Source organism: Halichoeres trimaculatus, unplaced genomic scaffold, assembly GCF_033239565.1.
Source record: "Halichoeres trimaculatus isolate MK-OKI-2021-1 unplaced genomic scaffold, fHalTri1.1 fHalTri1_scaffold_2, whole genome shotgun sequence".
Classification (NCBI taxonomy): Eukaryota; Metazoa; Chordata; class Actinopteri; order Labriformes; family Labridae; genus Halichoeres; species Halichoeres trimaculatus.
The window spans coordinates 28129357-28150145 of record NW_027437180.1 but is presented as its reverse complement, the minus strand read 5'-3'; the positions used below and the strand labels follow the sequence as shown (position 1 = coordinate 28150145).

General features: G+C 38.3%; 2 protein-coding genes across 2 annotated transcripts; both read left to right on the top strand.

Moving 5' to 3' along the window:
* Positions 1-1698: 1698 nt before the first annotated feature.
* LOC141800214 (hydroperoxide isomerase ALOXE3-like) lies at positions 1699-8135 on the top strand. Its single transcript, XM_074682634.1, has 8 exons — positions 1699-1710; positions 2850-3053; positions 3471-3557; positions 4170-4323; positions 4959-5090; positions 6612-6712; positions 7410-7580; positions 7935-8135. The coding sequence occupies exons 1-8, from the start codon at positions 1699-1701 to the stop codon at positions 8133-8135; spliced, it is 1062 nt and encodes a 353-aa protein (XP_074538735.1).
* A 5673-nt stretch (positions 8136-13808) lies between these two features.
* On the top strand, positions 13809-19501 carry LOC141807318 (polyunsaturated fatty acid lipoxygenase ALOX15B-like). Its single transcript, XM_074693241.1, has 15 exons — positions 13809-13845; positions 14010-14188; positions 14509-14713; positions 14829-14910; positions 15146-15268; positions 15382-15485; positions 16057-16223; positions 16363-16506; positions 16809-17012; positions 17115-17201; positions 17311-17480; positions 17730-17851; positions 17958-18058; positions 18746-18916; positions 19322-19501. The coding sequence occupies exons 2-15, from the start codon at positions 14036-14038 to the stop codon at positions 19499-19501; spliced, it is 2013 nt and encodes a 670-aa protein (XP_074549342.1). The 5' UTR covers positions 13809-13845; positions 14010-14035.
* Positions 19502-20789: the final 1288 nt, after the last annotated feature.

Here is a 20789-nt window from a genome sequence, read left to right as displayed (position 1 = left end):
TGTGTGTGTGTGTGTGGGGGGGGAGGGAGGGGGGGGGGGGGGCATTTTGGTTATTAATATCCAAATAGATTGCCAGATGGGGCATAATTCAATTAGTGGTGAGGACATATTGATATTGGTATAGTGCTAAGTCAGCTGCTACGTTTTCACAAATATCCTAAGACTGATGGACAAAAAACAAGGAAAAAAGCAACTTTTGAGTAATGTTGGGAAACAAACAGCATTAACCCATATAGCATTAGTCAAGCTAGTGTTTTGTGCCTTTTAAACATGTTAAACATGCAATGTGTGATGTCAACACTTAACATCTCGATTTTAATGTCCCACTCGGATTTGAACTTATTCAAAAACAAGTTTCAACATTATGTTATTGAAATTGAATTGATTATTTTTCCCTGAAAAAAAATGTGTTCCTAATCTTTCATCTTTTTTCTTAGAGTGCAAATCAGAAAACACCTTCTCTATTTGGTATTATTTCATCTCAACTCTCAACTCAACTCAACTTTATTTATGAAGCACTTTAAAACAACCACAGCTGAACAGAGTATTAATGCTTCTCACGTAAAGGTGTGGGTCTCATGTTCACGAGAAAACGGATAAATACTGTTCCAGGTAACTCTGGCAATGCTTCAATAAGCCACTCCCTCATCTTTTTTCCCAGAGGATAAACTTTGAACACCCCCACCACTGTCAATCAATATGCCAAAACATTTTCGTGCGACTTTTGTTTTCACATTACTGAAAAAAGTTACATGAAATTCTTTATCAACATCATTTACTTTAAGCTGGGACAAGAAAAAAAGAGCCCCCAGTGCTCACCGGAAAATTTATGAAAGCCGATCAGCGCCAACCTGTAGAAAATGCTGGAGGCAAAAAGGTGGTATCACTTATAATGCATGCCATTATTTATGTGTAAACAAAATAAAGGTTATCTTAATTAATATTAGGGGCAACTTGTTTTGCAACTGTAACATCACATAAACAAGGAAAGAGTTTGACAGGCCTGTTATTAAAGCCCAGGTAGTTTGGATACCAGTCTTCAGTGACTGTATTTTTGGGTCAGTGTTTCTCATCTTCTTCAAAACAAAACCTCTCAGGTTGTCTGAGTGGTCAAGTGAGTTTGCAAGCCAATGAAGTGCAGTAATTCAGTCAGCAAACTTTTAGGTCATAGTTTAGCTTACTGTGGGCAGGTGATAAATCCAGCTAAAAAAAGGAAACCAGTATCTCTATAAAGCTGGTCAGCAGATGGAAACACAAAGTGATCTAAAGTTCTCTTGCAGAGGGTTCTGGTAAGTTTGGACTTGAAAAGTGGTTTGAGGATAAACGTGACATTCTTAGAGATAAATTTCCCATCTTATGATGTTGTTTTTTTTACTCACTGTATCTTGTCTCAACATATTGGAGAAATAATGTTAAAAAGACCACACTGGACTTTTTCATTTTAACATGTCTTAAAGCTGTGTATGTGTGTCTCATTCAAACTGAGTTTGATAATGACTAAAGTTTTCTTCATATGCTAGAAAAAAATTCAACTGAGGCCGCTCAAGGACAGCTTTTTCTTTCTTATTAACAGTTAAATTTTAGTACAAGAGCTGATGACTTCACACTCTTAGATAAGGGCAAAGGCAGTCTTAACTGTGGATGTCTGTACATTGCATAGGTTGGAGAGGATAAGCAAGTTGAGCAGCCACATTCGCTATGACGCAAGCTGTTAGTTTTTGTTCGAGCAGCTACAGGGCGCCCGGTGTCCATCACTTAAATGGACAGCAGTTAAATACTTTGGTAAAAAGTAAAATCCCTGGTTTAATCACCCCAAAGAGTTGATTTCAGTCATCTAATCCAGCAAGACTTTCAACTCCTGACAAGATTTTCTCAAATTCAAATTTACAATTTAGACATAACCATAAAAAGACCTGTAGATGAATTTGTTAATATTTTCTGTTTCCTTGGTTCTTATCATTGGCTGCTTTGGCCACAAGTCTCTACAGACATGAAATCATATAGAGGGTGACATGTCTGAGCATGCTTTGGTTAATTAGTGTTGGCTGACATTTAGGGCAAGAACAAGAGCCAAGGAAATGTATTCACAATTGGCATATCAAAGTTACCTTCCTCTGACGTTATGAGGTGTCTTACCCTTTTTTTCCTGTTAAAGCTGTGTTTTGGAGGTGTTTTGGTAGACAATTACTGACAAACACTGGGTTTCACTTCAATGTTTAGACTACAGGAAAGGGGGGGGGAATTGTAGCCTTTGGAGAAACTCTGAAGTTTTCTTAAGCCGTGTTTCCACCAAGCAGTTCGGGTCAGTTCAGTACGGTTTGGGTACGGTTTTACTGCTAATAGAAAAAGTTAGATGTGGATGAACTGATTTAAGTCCCACATTGAGCCACTCCTAACACTGTTCACTCTGATGATGTGTTTTTTGTTTGCAGAGCTCATACATATCTATCATTACATTACCTGAAGAAAGAACAGTCAGGACACTCCCTCTATCAGACATTCAATATAAAGAGAAGATACAGTGTTGTCTGCCTTAATGTAAGGAGTGGTTCATCCGAGGAGCTTCGGGACCTGATTGACTGGTAAGTGAGATACTTCACAGAATGATATCAGTTAATGACAGTAGGACCACAAGAAACGGCAAAAGACTAACACTTGTCTTTGTTTTTGATTTTTTTTCAAGTTCCTTGATCCGTGTGACTGTTAGGATTGGAAAATTTCTCCAATTAAACAAACAAACCAACAAAAACAATCAACAGTTAAACTAGTAGACATCAGTTTGTCATTGCATTTAGCCAGGGTTTGTAGCTTAATTGATTGAATTAATCTCTTCCTTTCTTCTCTTGTAGCTGAAGCAGACTCCTGCAAAGGACAACCCCATCTTTCTTCCCACTGACTCCGAGTACAACTGGTTGTTGGCCAAGACGTTCGTGAGAAGTGCAGAATTCAGCGACCATCAACTCAATGTTCACCTGCTGCGTACTCATCTGCTGGCTGAGGTCTTTTCTGTGTCTCTGCTGCGCAATGTGCCCACGGTGCATCCACTCTACAAGGTAACTACAAAGGAGTATACTGAACATACTGGGGTTGTTTAACTTGCTGATGTGTGTGTAGCTACCAGAGTTAATAAACCACAGTGTGTTGTCATCTATATATTACTGAGAACTTCCCAATACCAAATGCTTTAAAAGCAGTATAGCAGCAGTGACAAAAAATGATCCCAGGAACTTCTGTTTACCAGTCTCCTTAGGGCAAGACAGTTAGACCCGAACTGCCCTCTTGGATGGGTTACTATTGATGGTGCTTCACATAGTAGCCTCTGCAAATAGTGTATGATCAAGGTGTCAACTGGCAACTTTCGATGATCCAGTGCTTTGATTTGTCTGAAAACAATTTGCCATTAAAATGAGCACCTTTTCTAAGTAAGAATAAAAATGCTGAAGCGTAACAGTCTTAATTCTTTCCCTCAGCTCCTCGTCCCCCACACTCGCTACTCTCTGCAGATCAATGTCATGGCTCCACTTGCCCTAATTTCTGAAGATGGGTTTTTCACAAAGGTAGGGAAAGGGCAGTACGCTCAATGGCGCTTATAGCACTTTATTTTAGATTTGGCCAATTCTCATTCCAGAGTTCTGGTCTTACAGGTTAAAGTTTTGTTTCTAGCAGGAAACAGGACTGCGGAGTTCTGTCAACTTTACACTGTGTTTTTTTGTTGTTGTTGTTGTTGTTGTTGTTGTTGTTGCCATTATGAATAAATGTAACTATATGATATCCCATGACTGACAGATGACAAAAAAAAAGTTTTCATTTTTTTATTTTCTTTTCAGTTTTTTTTTTTTTCAATCGTCTATAAAGCCAGCACAAGCAGTTGAGTCCCCCTCTCATCCCTCCTGTCACTAAAACCCGTTGGTGCTTCTTCCTGATCCATAGGAACTTTCCTTTTAGTGCTGTTTCCCACTGGGGGTTGACTTTCCCATTGATGCTTCAGTTTTCAATTACCCCCCTGCTCCTGCTTCAGGGAGTCACCTCAGTAGATGTGATGTGTGGTGAAAATTTAAAAAAAAAACCTGGTCATAAACATGAATTGGCATGTAAAACTGTAGACTTAGTTATGAAATAATGTCAAGTATTTGTCACCAACAATACTCTTTACGTTTTCTTATTTCAAGTTTTCTGCTTCTGGTGGAGATGGTATGGTCACAGTCCTGAGGAGATCACTGTCTGAAATGACATACAGATCCCTCTGCATGCCAGAAGACATTGATGAGCGTGAGCCTAGGGATCTACCCTCTAATTATTACCGAGAAGTATTCTTATATGAACATGAGTCAACATAAATGCAATCACAGTTCTTTTCATTGTCTGATGTGTGTGTAAGCTTCTAATACCTTCCCCATTTCATATAGCAGGATTTAGTGTTCAAGGAGGCAGAACCCTTAATTCAGCATCACTGACAGGGTGTTACTTCAGATATAACTTGATCAGGGTCACAACCCATACACAGCTCAGCTCTAGCTGCTTCAACTCTATTTAAACCAATGCTAATCTTTCCTTAAATTTCCAGTCTCCTGTTTTGAATGACCATGCTTTAAAGAGATTGCATTTCAGTTAATGGCATAATAAGCCTGGGGGAATGAGTCTCGACTGATCTGACTCAGGTAACTAATGTTGATATTATTTTGATAGGTTCCTTTGCTGCCGGAGTTCTCTTTATAAGCTTTTTATTTTAATGATTTGTAATTGAATAATTTGTATTGCTTGGGTTCCTTTGTGGTTGAGTTCTCATGTCAGATTTTTCCTTTGCTGGTTGGATTTCATTTTTATGCTGTTTTTTTTTTATGCTTTGTTGTTCGACGATCCTGTGTTTGGGTGTTTATATTTTCTTGATAGTCTTAGTAGTTTTTTAACCTTTGTTATTGAAAGAATTTTAAAAATATTTTTAACGTTTTTTTATTTACTTTTTCAAAGATTTGTGGATGGAATCCTCACCCATTACTACAACACCAATGCTGATGTCTGGAAAGACCATGAACTGCAGAAGTGGATTTCAGACATTTTTGTGGAGGGATTTCATTCCAGAAAAGAATCAGGTTGATGATTATCATTAATGCATTTCATTTAGAAACAGTTTGATGTAGAAGACAGTTTTTGTCAGGAAAATTCCCTGGTAATGACAATAAGATAGATTTTAAGATTCTTTTACTGGTTTTTAAAGCTCTTAATGGTCTTAGTCCTTCATATTTATCAGATTTGCTTTTACCCTATGAGCCCATTAGAGCCCCAGGTCTTCAGGAAGCTCTCTGTTAACAGTTCCCAAAGCTAAAACAAAAACTTACGGTGAGGCATCTTTTTACTACTATGGCCCCCACTTATGAAACAGCCTACCTGAAGACCTGAGGGCTGCATCTAATATTAATGTCTTTCAAAACAAACTCAAAACCTACCTTTTTAGTCGAGCTTTTACCTGAATTACCTTTTGGTGTTTTATTTATTTTAAGTACAGACCACTTTTTATTATCTTATCTTGTCGGATTTCTTTTTTTTTTTTTTAATTAATTCATTAATTAATTAATTTAATCTTTTCTTTTTAAAATCTTTTATATTTTCCGTATTTTATTCTCTAGTTTTCCTGTTTTATTCCTCATTTATATATATATATATATATATATATATATATATATATATATATATATATATATATATATATATATATATATATATATATATATATATATATAGACTTAATTTCAAGTATTTTTTATTTTTAATTCTTAAAAATCATTTTCTTATCTTACATTATGATACTTTTATTTTTATACTTTTTACCTAACCTCCAGTGTATTCTCATTTTTAAACCTTTAAGACAGCGTTTCCTCAGTACGAAGTGGGAACAGCAGTGTGCTCTATTACTGTCTTTTATCTATGTTGCTTTTTATTAACACTGTGTATGGGTTGCTGTGTGGGTGGGTTCCGGGGCTGGATGGAGTGGGTTTGGGGTATAATTCTTTTTTTAAATTCATGTGTCTGTTTGTAAGGCACTTTGTGCTACATTTTATTTTTTATGAAAAGTGCTATATAAATAAATTTTGATTGATTGATTGAAGTATACATACTCTCAGACTGGGTCAGCCAGAGCAGAAACTTGTACTTCAGCTTTGTTCAGAAAGCCTTTAGCATCTGCAGCTTTTCACACATCTATCATGAAAAGCTGACAATACTTAAATAATGCAATTACTTCAGTAAATGCATATTATGTATGTATAATTCTTCATACAGTTTTTAAATACATCAAGGTGGCTAAAAGATTTGTTTAAAGGAAATGTTTTAAGCCCTTGTTTAAAACAATAGATTGTGGTGCACTCAAGGTGTCAGGGTGGGCATTGCTTACTTAATCCTGTAACTAAATATTATGTCACCTGAGCCAGCCAGTGAATATCATGTTAAACGAACTCAATTCATGATGATGTAAGAATCATAAAACAGATCCATGTCACACTTGGATGTTTTACAGTATTTTCTGTATATGTGATTAAGATACATTAATACATATATCGTTTTGACAGTCAGATGGATGTCTTCATGCAATACAGTCTATCTTGTCTAATTCTCAGGTATTCCTCAGAAATTTGTCACAGTGGCTGAGTTGGTCAAATTTGTGACCATGGTGATGTTTACCCACTCAGCACAGCAAGCAGCTGTGAATTCTGGACAGGTGAGGCTTTTTGTTATGGTGATCAGACCATTTTTATGGAATAGTATGATGAGCTTTTGCAGTTCTCAGGGGTAAAAGAGAGTGAAGGCCCAAACTCAGTGAAGTCATTATTTTAAACCAACCATTCTTTATTCTAAACATGTAATCAAAATGCTTTCTCTTTAAATACACAAAGACAGTTTTATCAGAGATTGTTGAAAAGCAAGAAAACCCAAACTCCAACAGGGCAAAAGTCTGACATCATTTCAGCTTTTCACTTACACCACCCTGAAAAGGCGTCATGCTGGCGTTCCTGCCGGTACCACATTGTAAAACATGGAGGCACAGGGGGCATGGATTTGTATCACACTGCTCAAAACCCACGCACACTGAAGACATGTATACAGTCACACTGTTCCTCTTAGTCAGCTTCAGTGCTTCATGTCACTTCTCTCTTCCCCCCGTTCTGCTTCTGTTACTACCGCTGAATAAAGACCAGAGAAGGAATTACTTTTCTCCCACCATTATGCCTTGATAAGTAGCACAAGGCAGCCGTAGCATAAAGAAGTTCCTTGTGAAGGCATGGTGAGGTTAGGTTGGCATTGTTCCAAGTAAATGGTAGGAGAAATGCTGCTTTGGCATTAATAATCACTATGTAAATATTGTAGTGCCTCAAAAGATATTCATCAGTGACCTGTCAATTGCTTAATTATTATAGTTTGACTTTGGTGCCTGGATGCCCAACTGTCCCGCCACCCTGCAACTTCCTCCACCAACCACCAAGGGGAAATCAAGCGAGAACACCCTGCTGCAGACGCGCCCTGATGTAAATGTGACAGTTAATGGAGTCACTGTTATGTATCTTCTCAGCAAGCAGTCCACTGACTTTGTGAGTGCCAAATTCTTCATTGAAAATAAACAAATCAAAGATATTTACACCTCTTGCGCTCTAGATTTAAACATCAGGACAAGACAAAGTGTACTGAAGCCTTCACATCTGAATTTGCTTCTGTAAATCCAGACCCCTATGAGGAGGCTTTGGCTTGCTACAAACAGCTGGATGTCCACACTGATTCCTCTATGTGATTTACAAAAGAAACCTCAGTCCGACACAAGACAAGTGGTTCTTTTGTTGTTTTCAGGGTGTATTTAAGGCTTCAGAGGATAAATACGTGTGTTTGTAAAAATGAGCATGCAAGTGTTAAAAAAAACTCACTTTTAGATGTTTCATTGGTGTCATCAGGTCGCCCTTGGCCTGTACCCAGACCAGCACTTCTGTGAGGAGACTCCCCTCAAGCGGATCGAAAAGCTTCAAGGAGAGCTTGAAGTGCTGGACGTGAGCATCAAAGTCAGAAACAAAAGTCTAGATCTCCCGTACACATACCTGAGGCTGACTGCAGTGGAAAACAGTCTGGCCTTTGAATGTGCAGTAGATGTGACCTGATCAGCTGCAGGCCAAAGTTCAGCATTAGCTTTACCTAAAACAAGAGGATACACAAAACTTTTGAGTACAATAATTTCTTCCTACAGGTTTTGTATAACACATAATCATTTGCAAATGCCTTATTATTTCCCTTTTTACAAAACTTATCAAAAATAAGATAAAAATGCTCAGTACTGTTGAAAACTCTTTGCTAATTCAAAAGCTTTACTGACTCGTCAGTGTTTTGCAAAATACTGTGGTGATCCTGGCTGTGGTGCAGAAGCTGCTCTCTATCCTCCCCCTCACCCCTCTGTGAAGCTGCTCTGAGGTTCCCGCGGCTGCACCCTGCACACCTGACTCGAGTTGTGTCATTAGGAGTGCGGCTCTTAAGCTCAGCTGGAAAGGAGGACCGAAGCCAGTAGATTCCAGCTCTCATCGTGGTAATCAGGCCAACTGAGTATCTCTCAAGTATTTTTTGTGCATGCGTGCTTCTTGTTACTCTTGAGTACTGACCTGTGTGTGTTTCTCCTTTTTTCCAGTGCCTCTGAAAGAACACTCTTGCAGCAGCTCACCAACAGCCACTCTCTCTCAACACCTTTCATCCAAAATCCACTGTTCAATAAAAACTCTCAAACCTGCTTCTTCCTCCGCCTTACCTTTGGGTCTGAGAAAACCATCTGGTTTAACAGAACAAATACAGCACAGAATAAAGAAGCAGTGCTGGCAAATACTGGGATAAAGTAATTTTACCTTCTTTAGTTTTGATTTTTTTTCTTCCTCCTACCATTAAGTTGCAAAAATTGAATCAAAGAAAAAAGGTTTAACTTTTTTGCATCATGTTTCCACTAACTATACATATTTCTTTTTTGGATCTGTTCTGTTCATGTTGGCTCATGTTGTGTTGTCTGGTTTAAGATTTATCTTAGCCGACTTTGCACTCATCAGTATCTTATGCTGGGAAACATGTGATTAACTGCTTTTGCCGCCGTGAAGGGCCTTTAACTGTCTTTGAAACTGAAAACATGACACTGACCCGTAAATATTCAGGAGCCACTTTTCCAATTAGCCCTTTGACTAATTGCCATGTAGTTAAAAAAACAAAATACAAATACTTCTCGCTGCTAATTATTGTTATTTTTATAATTATTATTATTATTATTATTATTATTATTATTATTATTAGTAGTAGTAGTAGTAGTAGTAGTAGTAGTAGTAGTAGTAGAAGTAGTAGTAGTATAATTATTATTATTATTACTGTTTGTTGTTGTTGTTTTTAATAACATAATTTACCTCATTATTTATATGGTATGACAATGATCTGTTCATACCTTATCTAGGTGTAACTGTCATTGAGCAACTTGAAGACACGAAACATTGCTTAATATCTTCCCAGGAAATAGTACAAACAGACACACACATTTAGAGATCAAGTTGGCTTGTGTCCAGGGAAAAACACAACAGTTTTATTGCCCCTATTTTTTTTTTCTTTCAGATTACTGAGGTATGCCATGTTCCTGATAAGTAGGCTTTCCACAGAATTTCCTTAAGACTTCCTCCAACTTGAAGCTTTTATTATTTTTGGCCAAGACATTAAAGATTTTTTCCAATGCCATTGCCTAACCACATAGTGTGCACTATTTTTTTTTTAATGGAAGTCTCACTCCTAAACATGTGATAATTGGATAAAAGCTGTTTGATTTATTGTATTTAGTGTATATATATGTATTTTTTTATTTAGGTAAGTATCATTTATAATACTTAGAAAAGTCTAGACCTGCATTACAAATGCGTTACATTTTGTACTGTTAAATCTTAAAAAGGTTCTTAGTAGAGTTTCAAAATACTAACAGAAGAAATGGGAGGTAAGCAATTTATTGAAAACAACTAAACTGAAATAGGCTGTTCATCACCAAATCAAAAGTTTAAGACCACTAGGTCAATTATTGAGCTGTGTACTCATGGCCTCTCACAACAAGCCATCGCTGCAGAGTTTGGACATTGTAAAACATGAAAGATTCCATTTGCACACATTTCTACTTTTCCCTGACAATGTCTCAGTTATGATGGTCAGTGAGATAGGCTATTGTTAGTTCACAGCAAATAAGAAAAAAAATGTTGGGCCAAAAAGACAGGGGGGCAGTCTGTCACACTCCGTAAGCTCTTATCCTGGAACTTAACCTGCTCCGGACCAGGTTTGGCATTCAGCATCAGTCACCAGGGCAACCTGTCTGGATAATAAGAGATCCACATTTGTAGTGCGGAAAACCCGAAACTTATCCAGGAAGATATCTAGTACAGGCCCCTGTTCATGTTGGCTCATGTTGTGCTGTCTGGTTTAAGATTTATCTTAGTTGACTTTGCACTCATCAGTATCTTTTGCTAAGAAACATGTGATTTACTGCTTTTGCCGCTGTGAAGGGCCTTTAACTGTCTTTGAAACTGAAAACATGACACTGACCCGTAAATATTTAGGAGCCACTTTTCCAATTAGCCCTTTGGTTTGTTATTATGGTGGCTGACAAGGGCCAAAGGCACTGCAACGACTGAAACAATGTACATAATGATAGATGCACATCATATTTAGAAATGCTGCACATCCAAAAGCAAATGCAAACATCCAAAGCAAATGCATTGGCTGAAATATGCTGCAAAGGAAACAAATGTGCCGCAAGACGAAAAACAACTGCAATAACATTGAACACGCAGCAAGTACTGAAACTAAAACAAGCTTTGTTTCTGTTTTCTTTTACTTTTCTTTTTTTAGACAAATGAAAGCTGCTTGAGTCTGTCTTGTATTTTTCATGCAGATGTTCATCAATGGATATGCATGCAGTAAATAATTAAAAAGTTAAATCCTGACAGACTCTCGATGAAAGGACAGGAATTTGCACGTCATGTAGACAGAACTGTGAATATTAGCCCTTCTACCGTGATTCGACACATTCAAGCCGTTGTCTGCTTTCAGACTAGTCAGTTTGTCCTTCCTTACCAGGTTGGACAGGTTTTCTGATTATAATAAAAGATACAAATTTATTAGGTAACACATACAAAATTGCTTATGTTACCATGGACATGTTGGATGAACACCAGGGTTTCTCTGTTTTTTTTTTTTTTTTCTGTGACTGGTGGATTGTCCTGAAAAGAAACTCCTTGTCAGCTTCTGCTATGCAAAAAAGTGTTTGTTTCCCATAGAGTAGTTATATAGAGCTATCGCTCCAGAGTTTCAACAATAAGTGTGATGAAAAAAGAGAATAAAAAAATTAAGACGTGATTTTCATTGTGATCCAAACCCTTTCTAGCTGTTTTTATAGGCTTTTTTTTCAGTAAACAATCAGGCTACTCCATTTGGCCTTAATGAACTGCTATACGTAGTAGTTGTTGTCTTCATATGTTTGGTAACAGCTTTTAACTCACTTGTACTCTCAGCTGGCGTATACTCATTCCATAACATTACAAGCAACCAGTGTGTCCAGTGTGAATTGCCCCTGTAGGTACCATTGAGCATCCCAAATTGTTTAATCTTAACATGATCTTTTACAATGTTATACTTTTTTTTTTTGGGGGGGGGGGGGGGGGGGGGCTGGAGCCTATTTCTAGGCTCTTCAGAGTGGGCAAAGGACACTGGTTATATTTTGACACATCTATGGTCTTTGCATGGTCATGACAACTGCCCTTTGGTACCTTATCTAGGTGTAACTGTCATTGAGCAACTTTACTAAGTGAAACATTTCTCAATTTCTTCCCAGGAAATAGTACAGACAAACACTTTTAGAGATCAAGTTGGCTTGTGTCCAGAGATAAACACAACAGTTGTACTGCTCCCTTTTCTTTCAGATTACTGAGGTATATCATGTTTTTGATGAGGAGGTTTTCCACAGAATTCCTCTTGGCTAACATGCTCCAACTTGAAGCCTTTGATAATGGACAAGGGCGTTATAAACAGGTTTGGCTTTTTGGTTTCCCAGGGGACAGCAGTGTCACTGTCCCAAGGTTGGGACTAAATCAAGTTGGTTTGTTAACAAAGGGAAAACACACCAGTTGCACTACCCCTATTTTTTGTAAGGCTCTGAAGTATGCCGTATTGCCCGTTACTGATGCTTTCCACAGAGTTCCCTTCAGATGGTATGCTCCAACTTGAAGCCTTTTGGTAATTTTAGCCAAATACATTAAAAAACCGATTTGGCCTTGTGGTTTCAGTAACTTTCAAAACTCTTTTGAGACTGTAACAGCAGTGTCACTATAGTAATGTTAGGACTGACAGAGTCAAAAGGTAAATGTGTAAGTCCAAGTCACCTCTGATGTGATCAATTCATCAGTGTACCTGTCTCTCTACCTGCTGGTCAAATTTATTTCAATTATATTAGCTTTTTGCTCAAACTTGATAGATTGCTTTAGGATTGCAAGGAGAAGTGGACTGATATGGGTTTTATCTACAGGGTGTTCTGCTCCAAAAACACTGATAGATCAGGTACCACCCCAGTCTGCCTACCTAAATTGTTCGTGCAGGCCCCCAATAGACTGCAGGGATCCCACTTTATTGTCAGAAAACCCAAGAGTCAGGAGGCCTATTAGTCAGATATTAGTTTGTATTTGGTTTGTATTCTTTATTCTTATTTGGACCAGTATTTCAGAGAATTTACATTCTTTAAAAATTGAACAGATCAAAGCTGTCTTAATGTATGGGCACGGTGGACATTTGCCTGAAGCCTGCATGCCTCCACAAGCTCAGGGGCCCCCAAAAATTGACTTAAAGGGGTTTCTTTGTTTTGTTTGGTGTTTGAATATATTAATTTTTTCCATTTTTGTTTGTTGACAAAAGTCAGCTTGGAAGGGGCTCTTTATTGATTTGCCAGGGGTCCTGTGGTGTTTTTAAGACAGCTTTGGTTCAGATAACAGGAATGGTCAAAGAATAACGTAATCTTATTGTTGTAGAAAAATCTCAGAAGAAACTCAGAATAGCAACAAGAAGCTATAGCTTCAACTTATTGCAAAAAAATGAGTTGTAGATCAAAAATATAGCGAGAATAAAAAATATGAACTTAATCCAAAATAGTTTTCTGACTGACAAGCTTTCCAATATTCAGACTAGAGGGCTTTCTGACTAGTGGGCCTCCTAGAGTGGGCCTCTGACTTGCACATCTTGTACCATAAAGAAAAAAACTGCAGGAAAAGTTTACCTGCCAACCAAAACCAAAATAACAATGAAAGTACAATGGCGCCAATACCAATCAGTGTATCAAATTGGGTCATCCCTATTTTGAATAAGATAACACTGCAGTTCACAGTGCCTGTCTGACAAAGGACTTTTTCTAGAAGAATATCCTCACTCTCTTGAACCATCCTGCAATTCCAGTTTAATTGTTTTTTTGTTTTTTGTTTTTTTGCAAGAAATTGCTTACTTTTTTTTGTCTAACTCCCATTTCTTCATTTTGCATTTTTGAGACTACTTAGAACCTCTTTAAGATCCAACAACATAAAATGTAAAATTCTTGCAGTTTTTCAGCTGGTCTTCAAGTTTTAATCAGATGTGTATAGATCCTTATTGGACTCCTTTTGTGTGTGTTGGGTTACTGTTTGGTGTTTGTTCTTATCTGATTTTCCATCACCTGAGTTGAGTAATACCACAGACAAGACACTCCCACAAACCTGTAAGTATAAAGAGAGTGTTCAGTGCTTGCTACTTTAGTCCAATGACTAGTTCATCATAGGAGCTTCAGGACCTGATTGACTGGTAAGTGAGACATTTCATAGATTGATATCAATTAACGACAGAAGGACCATAAAAAACAGTAGAAGACGAACTCAGTGGTTGTTGTGAAAAGTACTTCAAACATATTTGAACTGCGTGACGGTAAGTAAAATAGGTCCTGGAAAATTTTCATCTATCCTCTGCAGGGATTCTTCTGTTCACCAGAGTGAAAATGGTAAATTATGAAGTAACTGTCTACACTGGAAACCTGCTCCACTCTACCACTTTAAACAATGTCTACATCAAGCTGGTGGGAACAGATGGAGAGAGCCATCACACCTGGCTCATTGACATCAATGGGCCTTTCAACTTCACCACTGGCGCAGTAAGTCTGAAATGTTGAAATGTGCAATATGCCTCCAAAGGAAACCTTGTTTCAGAGCAATTCAATGCATTTTACATAAAATACCGGACGTAACCAATGTATTGTATGGTCCGTAACTCTTCATGTTCTGGTCACCTGACAAATGAGCTATCATTAAGTTTCTCTCTCATTTCTAAGCAAACATTTGCACCATCCATCTTTATTTATTTTTATTTTTGTATTTTTATGGTAATTACTGGGATTTGCAGACCATATTTTTGGGTCATCAAATATGCCTCATTCAACCTCATGAACAGATCTTTTCTTACTGTTTGTAAAAGGTCGCCACTTTCACCGTGTCCTGCTCTGAGTCCATCGGAAAGCTGCTCATGATACGGCTGAATAAAGAGACTCCTCTATTATTCCTTGCTGATGCCTGGTTCCCTGCCAAGGTGGAGGTAAAATCCCCTGAGGGAGACATATACCACTTCCCTGTCTACCGCTGGATCACTGACAGTGACACACACATATTCAGAGAAGGAAAAGGTTTGTACTATTTCCCCCAAGAAAGACAAGTTCACAAAGACAGGTTACAATGACTTATCACTGAACACTGCCTATATTAAGTAATTCTGCGACTCATCATGTTTCTTTCTTTAAGCTCTTTTGGTCTATGAAGACACCCATGCTCTTGGCAAGTACAGTCGGGAAAAGGAGCTAAACCAGCGCAAGGAAGACTATGAGTGAGAGATTATCCTCTGTCTAGTTAAATGCAATCATGACCAACATCCAAAGGTCTTCTTACCTTCAAGTGAAAATATGTTTGGATGACTTAAGTATCCCCCTTGTGCAATGGTCAAATGACAAGGTCCCTTTTGAAACTGTTCGAATAACCATAAATTTATGAAACTGTTTGTGTCTAGTTATTTGGTTGTTGACTCCTGATTTTCTAACTCTGCTGGTCTCTGTTTTTCTTAGATGGGAGGAGTATGAACGAGACATTCCCCACTGCATAAAGGCAGAGAGCGCCAGCTCACTACCCTATGAGGTCCAATTCTCCTTCACCAAGGAGTTAGAGTTCCTTCTCTCTGCAGCTCATGGGTGAAGGCCTCAATTCTGTCAGATATTTATCAATACATTGATGTACCTGGTTCTCTACATGTTGGTCAAAATTATTTCGATCTTGTTAATAGCTTTTTGCTCAAACTTTACAGATTGCTTGAGCTGAAACTGGAAGGACTGGCTAATTGCCAGGAGAAGTGGACTGATATGGATTCTATCTACAGGGTGTTCTGCTGCAAAAAGACTGACAAATCAGGTACCACCCCAGACTGTCAACCTGATTTGTTGATGCAGGCCCTCAATGGACTGCACAACTTGTGCCATAAAGAAAAAGACTGCATGAAAAGTTTATCTGCCAACCCAAACCAAAATAACCGTAAAAGTACCTCTGTTCAGAGTTTAGACTGTTAAAAATTAGAGTGAAGTACTGCAAATGAGGCACAGTTTTTCAGACCTTCTTCAACCCTTCAACCCCTTTGAAAGGGAATTTCTGCATTTTCACCCATCTGATCACAATTAATACAACTATTGAGCATGTGAACGAGAACGTGAGCATATATTAGCAGATGATGTTTTAAACTCTACATTTCACTGAAAAAGTGTGAAAACAACCAAAGCTACTGTATCTTCTTGTCCAAAACAAACAATAAAAAAACAAAGTCTCTGAATGTTTTATTTAAATCATAAGAAAAAGATGAATATATGTCGTAGTAGTTATGATTCTTAGTTCTGTGAAACACACTGTGTTCTGTTTTTAAACTTGAACTGTGCTGTCCCTCTATCTTTGCATCAGTGAGGTAAAAATTCAAATCCTATCTTCCTCTCAGCCTATGTTCACGAACATTGGAAGGATGATGAATTTTTCAGCTACCAGTTTCTGAATGGCGTCAACCCCATGCTGATCCGGCGGTGTTCAGTCCTCCCAGAGAACTTTCCTGTCACTGATGGCATGGTCTTCCTCCGTGGGGAGCGTAGCCTGGAAGAAGAGTTGCAGGTGATTGTCTTAACTTCATCAGTTGTCTCACATCATGTTGAATGTACATTCATACATTAACATAGACTAGTTGATATTTGTGATGTGCACTCTGTTTGCACGTGAGCCTTATTGATTCTTGTCCTCACTATAATTTCAGAGTGGAAACATTTACCTGTGTGACTACAGACTTCTGGATAGAGTGGAAACTAATACTATAAATGGGAAGAAACAGTACCTGATGGCTCCCCTTGTTTTGCTCCAGAAAACACCCGATGACAAGCTGATGCCAATTGCTATCCAGGTGAGGGTGACTTAGATTCAACTAACAGGTATGCTTAAAGCTAGAATTTTAGTTTAAGAGTGGTCGTTTGCGTGGTTCAGATTCTAGTGAACAGTTTTATGTGTTTTAGTGGGGCAGGGCTGAACTGGAGGCAAAATAACCCACTAGACCCGTTTGCCAACACCACCGAGCAGGTTGTTTTGGGGTTGTTTTCATCAATAGCAAATGATAAAATCCCCTGACACCAACTGTTTGACTTTATCTTGCAATTTGAAAAAGGGTCAAATTAACTGATCAAACTATCTCACTTTCCTCTTCTGTAGCTGAAGCAGACACCTGCCGAGGACAACCCCATCTTTCTCCCTTCTGACTCCGAGTACGACTGGTTGTTGGCCAAAACGTTTGTGAGGAGTGCTGATTTTAACTACCATGAACTCAACGTTCACCTGCTGCGCACTCACCTGCTGGCTGAGGTTTTTGCTGTGTCTCTGCTGCGCAATGTGCCCATGGTGCATCCACTCTACAAGGTAACAGGAAAATACTGAATTAATTGTAGTTTAGTTTACTGATATGCAAATCAAACAAGTAATAATGTTACAAGAATCAGTGTAATTCATTATTTCCCTTAGCTCCTCGTCCCCCACACTCGCTACACTCTGCAGATCAACGTCTTGGCTCGACGTCTGCTGATTTCTGCCACTGGAACTTTCATGGAGGTAAGAAAAAGGCTGCACTCTCAGAATAGTATAGCACAAACAGTATACATTTTTGAAGGGAGTAAGTATTTGTCCCTTACAGTTTTATTGATGATGATTTTCTTTTTAGTTTACAGCTTCTGGTGGGGATGGTGTGCTCACAATCCTGAAGAAATCTCTGTCTGAATTGACGTACAGCTCCCTGTGCATACCAGAAGACATTGCTGAGCGTGGGCTTGAGGCTCTGCCCAACTTCTACTACAGGGATGATGGACTCAAACTCTGGGACATCATCCACAGGTATGTTATTTTGTTCTTACTCTGTGTTTTGTGCATCAGGAAATGTTGGAAGTCTTTTTTTTCCCCCTAATAACAGCTAAAATCTCTGTTAGACACTCAGCTTCAGCCCCTTGATCTTGATTGAATTGACTCGGGGAGTTGTCATGAGATATCTTCAGTGCTACTGTTTGAGTAATTCGTACAGAGAACCAAAGTGAGATCAGAGAAAATGAAAGAAACGGGCTCAAACTCCTCCACACTTCTCTTAAGGTTTGTGAAAGGAATCATCACCTACTACTACAAGAACGATGGTGATGTCCAAAAAGACTGTGAAGTGCAGAATTGGATCTCAGACATTTTTGTGGAGGGATTCCTTTCCAACGCAGACACAGGTGGGTCTGAAAGAAATAAAAATGTCTTGATCTTTAAAAATATAAGCATTGCTGTAATAAAAAGTCAGACATCATAATGACATGTAGTTAATCCTCTAACTCTCAGGAATTCCACAGAAGTTTACAACTGTGGCTGAATTGGTCAAGTTTGTCACCATGGTGATATTCACCTGCTCAGTTCAACACGCAGCTGTGAATTCTGGACAGGTGAGTCATTTCAGATTAATGATGACCCTGATGCAGAGAAAAGGGCTGAAAGTTGCAAATTGGTTCATGATAACATTATCATACAATGATACTGCACTAATGGTTATTTTACAAGTCATTTATTTAATGATACATCGCACTTTCTGACAAATTAAAGAGTTCTTGTTGCCCCTGAAAAGGCCTAGTGCAGATTTATGTTTTTTTTTTCAACTCACTACTATTTTTTGGTTTGTAGGTGTGAACGTGTAACAGTTACAGTCACTCAGATATCAATAACCACACAAGGTTTTTTCCACCAGCTAAACATTCCTCATTATTTACAAGCTGTAAGACTGAAACATCATGCTAGTTTTCACCACATGAGAATGTGTTTGTATTAGCTGTCACATAGGAGTCTTTGCACATGAAGGCCACCAAGTCAGAGTGCTGGTGTCGTTTTTTTTTTTTTTTTTTATCAGCTAGCATTGTCTGCTCAAATGCAATACTGCACTGTTCTGGTAGATTTACATGACACATACATGTGTAATTTGTGCAGCTGTGTTTTTTAGTGCCTTTCAAGACTCATGTTATCTGATTTATTTTATAGTTTAAGTACAGACTTCATATCTTCTGAATCAGAACAGAAAGAGCATGATAAGCACAATCTAAGTTTAGTGCAGTCACCCATCAATTATACATTCACTGCAGTTTGACTTTGGTGCCTGGATGCCCAACTGGCCCACCTCCATGCAACTTCCTCCACCAACTACCAAGGGGAAATCAAGCGAGAACACCCTGCTGCAGACGCTCCCTGACGTCAATGTGACAGTTAACGGAATGGCTATCATGCATCTTCTCAGCAAGCAGTCCACTGACTTAGTAAGTGCTAAAGGCTTCATAACTAAACATATGCATGGGATGTTAACTGTAAGGCAATATATCTTTAAAGAAAAGTTGAACCAAGGCCCTGATAGCTCCACACACTGCAGTTAAGGGGACAGGAGTTAAAGTAAGGGCACAAACAAATAAAAAAAAAAAACCTCACTGGCAAAAAATTAAATAAAATTCACATATGTCAGGATTTTTTTCTGATTGTTACATTTTGTAAACTGCAGCTTTCTCAGATGCAGTGTGTTAAGCACTTCTGTGCCACTAAGAATTACATTATTTAAGCAATCCAATTCCTACCAATTTCCTACTACTGTACATTGTGCTGCCAAAAGTCTATGATGCTAGTTTGGGAAACGGAAAACTCACTTTTAAATGTGTCACTGGTGTCACCAGGTTCCTCTGGGTAAATACCCAGACCAGCTCTTCTTTGAGAAGACTCCCCTCAGCCTGATCAAGAAGTTTCAGGGAGATCTTGAAGTACTGGATGTGAGCATCAAAGTCAGAAATGAGAGTCTGGATCTCCCGTACACATACATAAAGCCGACTGTGGTGGAAAACAGTGTGGCTGTTTGAATTCAGGTGTGACCCGCTCCAGCTCCAGCTTTATTCAGAGTGACAGGATAGGCTGGAATATAAGAAACATTTGAATATTTTCTTTTACTTTAATTGCTTCTTCTGGATAATATGCAGCTTCACAAGTTCAGTCTTAGCACCTACTATGTCTACAGTTATTATTTAGAATCACTTTTCTGAATCATATTAGTTTGTTGATACTTTCTCTGGGTATCTCATCAAATACTTCTGTAGGTAACATTTCATTTGTGAACACATCGCATGCTGTGACACTGTAACAATTAAAAAGTCATTTTTCCCTCATACATGTCTGTATGGGTAATGTGAGGATAATTTAAGGGAATCTATATTTGCTGTGTGCTGTATTTTCCGTATTCATTCATTTCATGTAAACATGCTGTCACTGAATTGGTTGAACTTTGTGATAAAGAATAAATGTGATTTAAAGGGGCAGTGAGGAGTTTCCACGTGATCACTTCTAGATATGTATGCCTGATCATTATCCACATTCTTAAATGAGATCATCAGTGCCATTTTAGGTTATTCCTGAATGCTTCTTATTAGCTTACCGATTGGGTCGTGCAGGACCGGATTGATTAACGGCATATTGAAATCATGGTAACAACACCACACCGGCTGACGGAGTTTAGTAATGAGAAGAGAGATCTGCTGAAAACAATTTCTGTGATTAATTTTGTAGTAATGGTGGACACTGTAGCCTAGACAGAAGAGCAGTAGAAAGCTAAACAGAAGAGTGGTAGAGCATGGGCTAAAGACTAAAACACAAGCTAAAGGCTAAAACAAGTGCTTAACTGGTTGTGATAGTGTTCATTCCAACCCACAGTCAGCAGTTATTCTGCAGTGGTCTGTTTAAACTTGAGAGTCTATCAATAAAGTAAAGAGTGAGGTTACGTCAGCTCTGCTTGGTAGATGACTGGCAGGACATAACTAGGATTCACTGGATTACCTAACCAGGATTACAGTCACGTCTCAGAGCAGCAGGCTGCCAGTAGTGCTACTGATCTACTGTATAAAAATGGTTTGCTTGTCGTCACGGTTCAAACAACAGCTCTACGTAACTGTTGATCAATACCTAACTTCATCCCATTATATCTGGTAAAAAGTTGTCTTGATTAAGTAACCTGACAGTGTGTGAGACTCTAAGCCAAAAGGTGTCACTTCAGCTTAATTAAAACAGATCCTCTTTGCAGCATCTTTAATCTATAGAAATAAATCCCCTTATTAACTAGAACACTTGAAATTGATTATTTTTGGTCAATAAACATGT

Excerpts from the sequence above, each read along its gene's own strand:
- LOC141800214 (XM_074682634.1), top strand. Across the intron at positions 3,558-4,169 it reads AAGATGGGTTTTTCACAAAG|TTTTCTGCTTCTGGTGGAGA; the intron begins GTAGGGAAAGGG and ends TCTTATTTCAAG. Across the intron at positions 5,091-6,611 it reads TCATTCCAGAAAAGAATCAG|GTATTCCTCAGAAATTTGTC; the intron begins GTTGATGATTAT and ends TCTAATTCTCAG.
- LOC141807318 (XM_074693241.1), top strand. The coding sequence starts at position 14,036 with ATGGTAAATTATGAAGTAACTGTCTACACTGGAAACCTGCTCCACTCT. Across the intron at positions 15,486-16,056 it reads CAAAAAGACTGACAAATCAG|CCTATGTTCACGAACATTGG; the intron begins GTACCACCCCAG and ends TCTTCCTCTCAG. Across the intron at positions 17,202-17,310 it reads CCACTGGAACTTTCATGGAG|TTTACAGCTTCTGGTGGGGA; the intron begins GTAAGAAAAAGG and ends TTTTCTTTTTAG.